Raw genomic sequence first — 10,211 nt, 5'->3', positions numbered from 1 at the left:
TTCATTTGGAAAAAAGTATGTCGTATTTTTATTTTATTATGTCCTTTGTCATCGATAATACTTTTGCAAATATAATACAATATTTGCATTATTCCGAGGAACAAAACTGCACTGATCAAAAAAAAATTCATCAATTTTTAAAACAAGAATAGATACAGCATCACATTCTGTACCACAGAATGATTTTGTACCATAGAAGGATATGACCTCTAGAAGGACTTGACCCACAGAAGTGGGACACAGAAGGATCCTGTGCTACAGAAAGGCACAACAAACAGAAGGTTCTTGGCCCACAGAAGGGCTTGGCCTACAGAAGGGCATGGTCCACAGGGCCCTGTAACACAGAACAACCCACAGAAAACACAATCCACAGAAGAACTCTTTACTACAGAAAGATCTGGATTTCAGAAAGGTCTTGTATCATCATACGTTACAAATTTCCAAGAAGACCATAATAGAAATTTCTTACTCAATAATATAATAGTGACAAAAAATTAGAGGACTCAGTACTGTCTTATTGTCGTATACACACAAATAAAACCAGTCACAAAAGGACTTACCTTACAGAAAGGTAATGTTTTACAGAAGGGTTTGACCCACAAAAGAGCCTATAAAAGAACCCTGTGCCAGATCTGGGCTATGAAAGACCCCTGTACCAAGGCATGTTCTGCAGAGGGGCTTGGTCCACTGAAGAGTCTAGCCCACAGAAAAGCCCTATCACAAAAGCATATAGCAAACAGAACGACCACAGAGGGGTCCTGTACTATAGAAAGACCTGGCCTGTTCTATAAAAGGGCTCTATATCGCAGAAAAGCTCTGAACTACAGAAGGGCCTGATATATAAACCATCCAGGTAACTGAGCTTCAGGTTTTTATAATAGTTGGAAGCTCGCCGGTTTCTACTTCAAGATCAAGTCCTTCATCTTCGATCTAATCGTGCTATCGCCGCTCGATTTATTCCAGATAATCCTTGGCAGCAATCCAATGCTGAGATTCTTCAAAATCTACCGGGTGTACAATTATTATTATATGGTGGAATCGCGCACGATTTATCCAAATTTCTGGCGTGTGCTGAATCTTATTCATATACTGCTTCTACTGGTATTATAGTTCGGCTGTTTTTACTATCTTCTGAGCGAGGAAATCCAAGGGAAGCACACCATGTAATCTCTCCTTTCACTATGGCACAGTATATATAGTAGCGCAACTCTCCTGATTTTATGTTGACTAAAATGGAGTGCGCATGCGTAAAATAAATAAGTTGCCCTGTCTCTTTTCCTCCTTTTTTATTGCTTCTCTCTCTCTCTCTCTCTCTCTCTCTTTTTCTCTATTTAAGTAAGCATTTTAATGTTCCATTTAAACATTTGTCTTTCAAGATTCAGAGTAGAAATTTAGAGGGAAGTATTACGTGCATTTTTCATTTGATAAAATGTGTGAGAAATCTTGAGAGATTGGTCTAATTTTTATGAAAAAATGATAAAGTGAAAAAGTGAACAAAGTAACATAGAAAACCGAGCAAGAAAGATTTCTTTTTATTTATTGTATTTTAAATTTATTTTTTTGGACATATATGTATATAAATTTCTTTTATATCAACTTTCTAATAATATTTTCATAGATATATAATTACATAATTTTTCTTTATACAAATATACATTTTTAAGTTAATTTAATTTTTTTCTAATTTTTATATATTTTTTCTTTATTTCTCAATATATTTACAATTTATTTTTATTAATTTTTATAAAGTTTAAATTATTGCAATATTAGATTATTCGCGTCGCATGCTCCAATATGTCATGCTACAATAGCATTTACTCACTTCAACAAATTCGCAGCTTTTCCTATATGTATTATCAGTAAAAATGATTTTGAACCGATAGCGAGATAGGACGTTTTTCCTCGAATGATATTTACTTGTTTGGAATCACTAATAAAGGAGGATGCTCACAGTAGGGGGTTTCTGCCCTAGAGATGGAACCTCTGAAACCCATAAATTCATTTAGAATATGATGAAATTATCGCTCGATATCAAATTTTACTTTTTCATCGGCAAGGAAAGTTGAAAAAAATCATATTTGAAAACTATTTCCTAAATACTTAGTGAATTTCCTTTAATTGTAAATCAAGTTTGATAACGAAAAGGTTGCTACTGAGCGATATCTCCGCGACATCTAGTCCCAGCAAGTGCTGACACCTGACAGTTCCGCTTGACAGGACATCTATATAAGCGTATGCCGGAGCAGAGAATTCATCTTTCGCTCTTTGCCATGCGGTAAAATAACTCGCGAAAATCGGAGTAGTCGCAACTTAAAATTGAAGCAAAAGTGCTTAGAATTGGAGTAAGATATCCGGAGTTTTGAGAGCTCATATCGGCCCATTGAAGCTTCTTGAAATCTGTCTACTTTCGGAGTAACTGGCGAAGGGAGAAAAAACGTGATATCGGATATAAGTCGAACATTAGTTTTTATATACTTTTTCATGAGATTTTCTCAAGAGTCGTTATAAGCCTACTCATAAGTATAGTAGTTCGTGTAAGTCGCGTGCAAGAAGTCCTTGGAGTATCTTCATAGACTCAGACTGTACAAAGAAATGTGAATAAAGTGCTTAATGTTCTCAAGATAGACAATCATAGCAGAACTCTCTAATCAACTGTCCTTCCATCCAGACAGGATTTTCACTAATTACAGATTCTATTTCCTATTTAGAAAGGATACTAGAGCGTTCACATAAAAATTCAAAAATTAGAATTTAAAAAATTAATCTCGACCTTACAAATTTTACGTAGTGACGACGCGGTGGCGAGAGAGGCAGAGAGCGAGTGAGGCAGCGAGAGTGGAGATGGAAAGCCGCTGACGTACCTGGATATCTAGGCAAACTGTTTGCCCGGGTACCCAGGTACGTCAGTGACTTTCCACCTCCACTCTCGCTGTCTCACTCGCTTTCTGCCTCTCTCGCCACCGCGTCGTCACTATACGTAAAACTTCAAACATTTTTTCAACTTTCCTTGTCGAAAAATTAGAATTTGATATTGGATGATAGATAGATTTTATCATACTCTAAATGAATTTATGGATTTCAGAGGTTTCATCTCTAGGGCAGAAATCCTCTCTCCCCCTTCCTCTATACTGTGGACATCCTCCTACTCCTCGTTCAGTATTTTCATTTCTGATTGTCGTAATCAATTATCTCTGGAAAAATATATATGAAGAACTGCTTTATATTGACGATATTCATCACTGTGCAATTGAAAATTTTCACACCACGAGGACATTTCGTGATTTGCCTTTGGCACGCGGCCAAGAATCAATTTATGGAATTTTGAAGATATTAACATTGAGACAATCCTTTTAACTGGAAAATCCTTGGAAATTATTTATTCCACGATTGTATCAGGGATTTGGTAAGTGTACAGGGTAAAAGATCACTTTCCTTGTTTTCATTTTAAGGAATATTTCAGTTCATTACTTTATTTATTTTAAGAATTTTATATTTGCCTAAATTTACTTATTATATCAACTATTCTTGTAAATTAATAATAAAAAGAAAGATATTTTCTATTATCCTCGTTATTTCTTTAATATTTCTTTAATATTTTCATTCTTTTATTCTTAATGCTAATCAATATATTATTGTTAATTTGTTCATTCATTATTCTACTGTCTGTTAAATCATTGATAATATTGGAATTTTTCGTATATTTCACTATTATTTAGTTATATATTGTATGTTAATTAATGATAATAATGATAATTTATATACATTCCATCATTTTGTTAACTATCAATTTAATATTCACTTATATCATAATGTTGATTATGCGTGTCTGATTTTTATTGTCATATATGCGCTCATTTTATTCTCAATTGTATGTACTAAATTGAGACGGAAAGTCCTTTACCAATTTTCGTAATAGTTAATGAGATATTAATATCTAAAGATTACCAAATACGCCGGCCTACTACCAAGTATACGCTTATTGCTAGCTCGACACACGAGTCGCGAGGAGCGACGATGGGCTGGCAAGCGCGCTGTTCGAGTCATGACGTCAGGTTTTTGGGATTCCAAGGCGCCAACTTTCAGCGTCCAAGGCGCGCCTACTACGCGCCAACAGACGATGAAATTTTCTTTATTTTTTTTATTTTTTATTTTTTATATTTTTGCTTTGTATATCAATCTGATGAATCTGAGCTTTAACATCCGTGGCAAAGGAGAGTATCATACATCAATAAATCAATATATCGCATAATATCACCTATATTATCAAACATATATTAGTATCTTATAATATCATATATATTATCATTTAATATATATTAATTGTAATATATTATCTGATATATTATCATTTCGTATCAAACATATATCTATCTCAATTTCAATACAAAAAGTGTACTCACTGACTAAAAGATTGCAACACGTTTTTTTAAGGAATTTCGGAATGCAGTCTACTCACCGAGTGATTGATCCTTGCTTATGGATCTATAACAAACCCATTACAAAATAAATATTGTAATCTTTTAGTCAGTGAGTGTATAACTTACAGATTAAAAACTGCATTTACGCTCTCATACAAGACATTCTTTTTATTTCATTCATCGCCTCTACGACATACAGATCATCGATATACGCTATCTTCCTTATTTTCTACATCAGTCTTCTTATACAAGTATTGTTAAACTTCTTAACATATTTTAAGTATTGTTAAACTTCTTAACATATTTTCGGTATTTACGGAATCTTTGCAACAATAATTGTTAATGTGCGAATGCGCTTTTATTTAAGGATTGCATTTAACATTTTGTCCCTATTTTATTCTTTACTTTATCTTTTGTCGCATTCATAATGCTCAAAAATTTTTTCCACTATTGCGTTTAATATTGACAAACTTAAGATTTTCAATGCAAAGTCTGCAATATTTTTAAAAGCAAGCGAATCTCTTACATTTTGTTGCATTAATTGGCTAAAACTGATAACTATCTTTCAATATTTCTTTTCTATACAATACACTCTAATGCGCATCACTTAATATATTATACTTTCACTCAGCTTTAAATCTTTCTTATTCAATAAAACACATCCAGTAAAGGAACATCTAAATATATATAATAATTTAAAAATATATATAATAATTTTTGCAACTTGCGACAGATATATATTTAGACTTAATGCCTAAATTCCTTTAAAATGATTAATATTAAAAAGATGTAATTTTTTTATTAATTCCTATAATAACTTCTTTAGATAATAATTTGTTGTTCTACATTTTTTATAACACTTTTTGATACAGATGCTTTTATTTTACGATAGTATTTATAATATTCTATTTCAAAATCAGTTTCATTTGACTCCACGTATGCAAGTTCAGTGTCATTTTTTATAATATTATTTATATTTTCTACAAACAAAAGCTTCAAAATTTTTTTAGCTATAACACAAATCTTTTTATATCCTCAATCAATTTCTACAAAATTTAATTGGAAAATGCAATTTACTTTATTTAATTCGTAAAAAACTGATTTAAGAATGATCAGATACAAGTAATTAACATCATCATATAATATTTCATTTAGTATTCTTGCTGTGTAACATTTTTTTTATTAACAACTAAAAAATGTTTTTGTTCTAATAACACATTTATTACGTTATATTTGCACAACCGTGTAAAACAAAGCTATGTTCGACGAAGTTGTGAAATGATTTCATCATTATTTAAAATATCGTATAATCTTTTATATTCTATTTTTCTATTAAACTGTGACTGAATCATGCGTAAATTTCTTTATAAAGAAAATTTAAATTTGATGATAACATATCAGCTGTTTTAAACAATGCACATCAAGCCGATTAAGCGAATGACAAATACAATGACATAAGATTTAACGTATCGTTATATCTATTACGCATCTATGATGCCATGGAAGAATAATAAATAAAATCTTCTCTTTCTTTATTTTCTCTATATCATATTCATTTACATCGTGAAATTCTACAGATTCATCATCACTTTCGTGTTTTTCGAAAGTTCTAAATATTTATAAGATTATGTATTAAAAATGTGTAACGCAAGAAATAACGTAACTCGGTAATACAAATATGTAATAAAATATATACAGCAAATATATGCAGTATTATGAAACATACCGAAATGTCTTAACGAAATTTGTACATTGTCAGTAGCAGCATATTTTATTTCAATTATAATATAAATAAGTTGTTAATTATAATCAAATAAATAAAACAATTTGATTGAAACTTATTGCACACATATAGGTCAGACAATAACATACAATTTGTAATTTATTGCACGTATATAAGTCAAACTAAACTAAAAATGGATTTTGCTATAAATTGTTAAATATAAAATAAAACAATTACAATCGTGATTGCAATTTTATACTTGACAACTTATAGTAAAATTATCTTTAGCTGTTTTTGCCTTGTATGTATGTAATAAGTTACAAATTATATTTTATTTGATAATAACTAAGGATGCTGGAGTGACCAAATTGTCGAAACATTGCAGATTGATAAAAATTTCTGAATTTATTGAATGGAAATCCTTTTACAGGATTAAAGTAGATGCAAAATTGGAAGGTGCTACAATAAACTTTATACTAAAATCAAGAAACAATAAAAACATTAACAACTTAGATATTTTCAACTCGTAGAATTGTTACCTGATGTTTCTTAATACAAGTTTTTAAAAAAAAGTTTTATAGTATCGTAAGCACTTATATAGTATTATATTGATATGATTACCCAGGCAAACGACAATGGATTAAAATGGATTGAAATTTTTTTCTATCCGAATGCGTATTTTAAATAGCGAATACTTTTTTTGGATTTAATTGGATTCAATTAAATTCAATTGGATGCGATTGGATTGAAAAACTGCATTTCCTATTCAAAATTTTGAATTAAACAGTATTCACAATGTATTGCGTATGCACAGAAAAAACTAATATTATTTTTAAATTGAAAGACATAGAGATATGCTTCATGCAATTCCTATAAATGAATAAAAATGCATTCAGGATTGAAAAGCATTCATTTTAACATTCGTGAATCAATATTTTTAAAAATCTGAATCCAATTTCAATTCATTTCAATCCATTCTCGTTCGCTGGATAGTAACTCTAAAATAGATGATGTTATTTTGATATATCTAGAGTTTTAATTAAATAAGAACAGATGTATGCATTTGCGAGTGAAACAAAACGATAATGTAAGAAATTAATTTAAGACATCACTCGACTTTTTTTATTTGGAATATAAAAAGTCGTACTATCGATATCGATTAAATTTTATGTCGACCAGTTAATAATCAGCATTCTTCAATTACCATCAAGCCTTCGAGGCCTATTTTGATAATTGAAAATTTAAATTAAAATTTAAATTTAAATTGACGTTACAATATATATTAGATAAAAACAGATATATATGCGTTGCGAGTGAAACAGAACAATAATGTAAAGAATTAATTTAAGATGTCGCTATTATCGACTTTTTATTTGGAATTAAAAAAATCTGTACTATCGGCATTGATCGAGTGTTATGTCGGTACAGCCAAAGCAGTTGATAATATCAATCCTCTTCAATTACCACCGAGGACCCTTTATAGTCATGAAAATTTACTCAAGGTTGACGATCTTTAACGTATCTCGTCGGTGACATGGGCTTCGAAAAATTCGATCGATAGTGACAATAGCAGAAAATAGTGGCGGTGAAAATTGCTGAAATTCCTTTCTTTTATGCGTCTTATGAGAATAAAACGGAGGAGCTCGTAGCATAAGGTGGCTGTATTCGGTCAACAAGATACCAGATCGTGTGATCGTGTAATAATTTTTATGTGACACGTTATTCTCGCCAATTTCATCAATCAACGTTACTTTTGCACACATATGTGTTCCGCTTAACCATTAAACGAATTTTACTCCTTTCACATTATTTTCTCACATCGTATTGCTGCTAAACTAAATGCGATCGACACATGCGGCTGCTGCAAATTCTATGAAGAGCTGTTGAGCGGAATCTCGTTGTTGGTTACAACACGCAGTCACAGGCGAGTAGCAAAGTCGCTGATGTTGTGACAATTGTAACCTGTTTTGACGGCAGCCTGGGAAGTTTGGCACGAGTGTATCAAGCGTGTTCAACGAAAATGAGTTCAAATCATCATCTGAATTCATCGTCCGGCGAGATAAATCACATTCATTTTGTCTCTGAGGATATCGAGGCTTTGTACCTGTCTGAGGAATATGCAGACGTAACTCTAGTAGTGGCAGGTCAAAAATTTCGTTGCCACAAGCTTATTCTTGCCGCACGTAGCGAATACTTTCGTGCTTTGTTGTTCGGAGGCATGAAGGAGTCGACCCAGAGTGAAATAGAATTAACTGTATCTTCATTGCACGCTTTCAAAGGCTTGCTCAAGTACATTTATACCGGCCGGATGTCTCTCACTAACGAGCGGGATGAGGTAACGCTCTTTTGAATCATCTTTTAGCGAATTCAGTCACTTGCATTACACTAGTTGCTTTCTATTTTCACATAAGTGATACTGAGTTTGAATTTGTGTATTTTATACTGAGATAATAATTATTACTTGATGACAAAATTATGGTGTAATAATATAGATTTATAATCTCATTTTTAATGTGAGTTAACAATTCAGTAAGTACATGGTCTTTATACAGATTGTACATAAAAACTCAGTTGAATTTTATTTATCATAGTGAAAAGGAATGTACATTTAACTGAGTTATGATGTCAAATGAGAATTATCTAAGTTTTGAAGTAATTAGAAAGCAACTACTAGATTAGTGAAGACTAATGTTCATTTTTACCAATGTAGATTAACTTTAATCTTAGTTTCAATTATTCTTTAATTTTCTTATTTTGAGAAAAAATAAAAAGTATGTTAAACCAAGATTAAAGTTAATCTTCATTGATAGAAAAAGCACAAGACTCAGTTTCATCAATGTAAGATTAACTTTAATTTCAAATAATACAAATACAAAATCAATTATTATGCTACTGCATTTAGATAAAACAGTTTTTTTAATGTTCACTAATCTAGTGTAATACAAATGACTGAATTCATTATTTAAGGATGTAAAATGATCTATTTTTTATTTTGCTTTGATTTTCTTTGTTGCAGGTCATTCTTGATATCCTAGCTTTAGCGCATTTATATGGATTTATGGATTTAGAATCAGCTATATCTGATTACCTTAAAGAGATATTAAGCATAAAGAATATATGTTCAATTCTCGATACTGCATTTTTATATCATATGGAATTTCTAACTAATGTTAGTATTGTATATGCATCTTTATTTTGTAACTTCCGCCTGATGTATATATTGTAACTTATATATGTGATTAAAATCTATGATAATTTATCAATTAGCATTTATGTGATTCAATTTCAGGTTTGTTTCGAATACATGGATGTGCATGCATCCGAAGTTGTACAACATGAGAGTTTTCTACATTTGAGTTCAGCTGCTCTAACTGAATTGATTTCCAGAGATTCCTTCTGTGCGCCAGAAATAGAAATTTTTTCAGCTATACGATCATGGGTTAATAACAACCCTGATGTTGATTCAACCGAAGTACTAGGTAATTTTCATGTAATTCGATGATTAAGCAATGTATTTCTTTTTGAAAAATATGAAGCTATTTAAACACGAATGATTTTTACAGCTCAACTCAGATTGAGTCTGATTCCATTGTCGGATCTTTTAAGTGTAGTAAGACCGTCTCAATTAATATCGCCAGACGCACTGTTAGATGCAATCGCTGTACAGACGCAAACACCTGATTCGGAACTTCCGTATCGTGGCCATTTGCTCATCGACGAAAATGTTGCTGACTCGTCTCTTGATGCTCAAGTATTACAAGGAGAAATGCGTAGTTACTTACTTAATGGTGATGTTCACAATTATGATATGGAACGTGGTTACACAAGGCATACCATATCTAACACAGAAGAGTATGGAATTCTTATTAAATTAGGATCACAGTATATTATAAATCATATAAAAATGTTACTATGGGATTTAGATTTGCGATCTTATTCTTATTATATAGAGGTATGAATATTTTGCAACAATAATGTAATAAATATTATGTATATTGTACAAATATATAGATCTTTTTTATCTTACTATTATTTAATATGGTATTTTATTAAAGGGATCTATGAATCAA

General features: G+C 31.1%; 1 protein-coding gene across 1 annotated transcript in view; it reads left to right on the top strand.

Annotated features, from left to right (window-relative positions):
• The first annotated feature begins 7,675 nt into the window (after nt 1-7,675).
• Nucleotides 7,676-10,211, top strand: part of LOC108691499 (BTB/POZ domain-containing protein 9-like) — a 3,672-nt gene continuing 1,136 nt past the window's right edge. Inside the window, 4 exon segments of the mRNA XM_018199261.1 lie at nt 7,676-8,476; nt 9,158-9,310; nt 9,431-9,620; nt 9,705-10,211. Coding sequence (XP_018054750.1) covers nt 8,162-8,476; nt 9,158-9,310; nt 9,431-9,620; nt 9,705-10,211 — 1,165 coding nt within the window. The 5' untranslated portion in view covers nt 7,676-8,161.

This window comes from Atta colombica, unplaced genomic scaffold (genome assembly GCF_001594045.1).
Source record: "Atta colombica isolate Treedump-2 unplaced genomic scaffold, Acol1.0 scaffold47, whole genome shotgun sequence".
In the NCBI taxonomy this organism is placed as follows: Eukaryota; Metazoa; Arthropoda; class Insecta; order Hymenoptera; family Formicidae; genus Atta; species Atta colombica.
The sequence above is the reverse complement of the archived record's forward strand: the minus strand, read 5'-3'. Positions and strand labels throughout refer to the sequence as shown.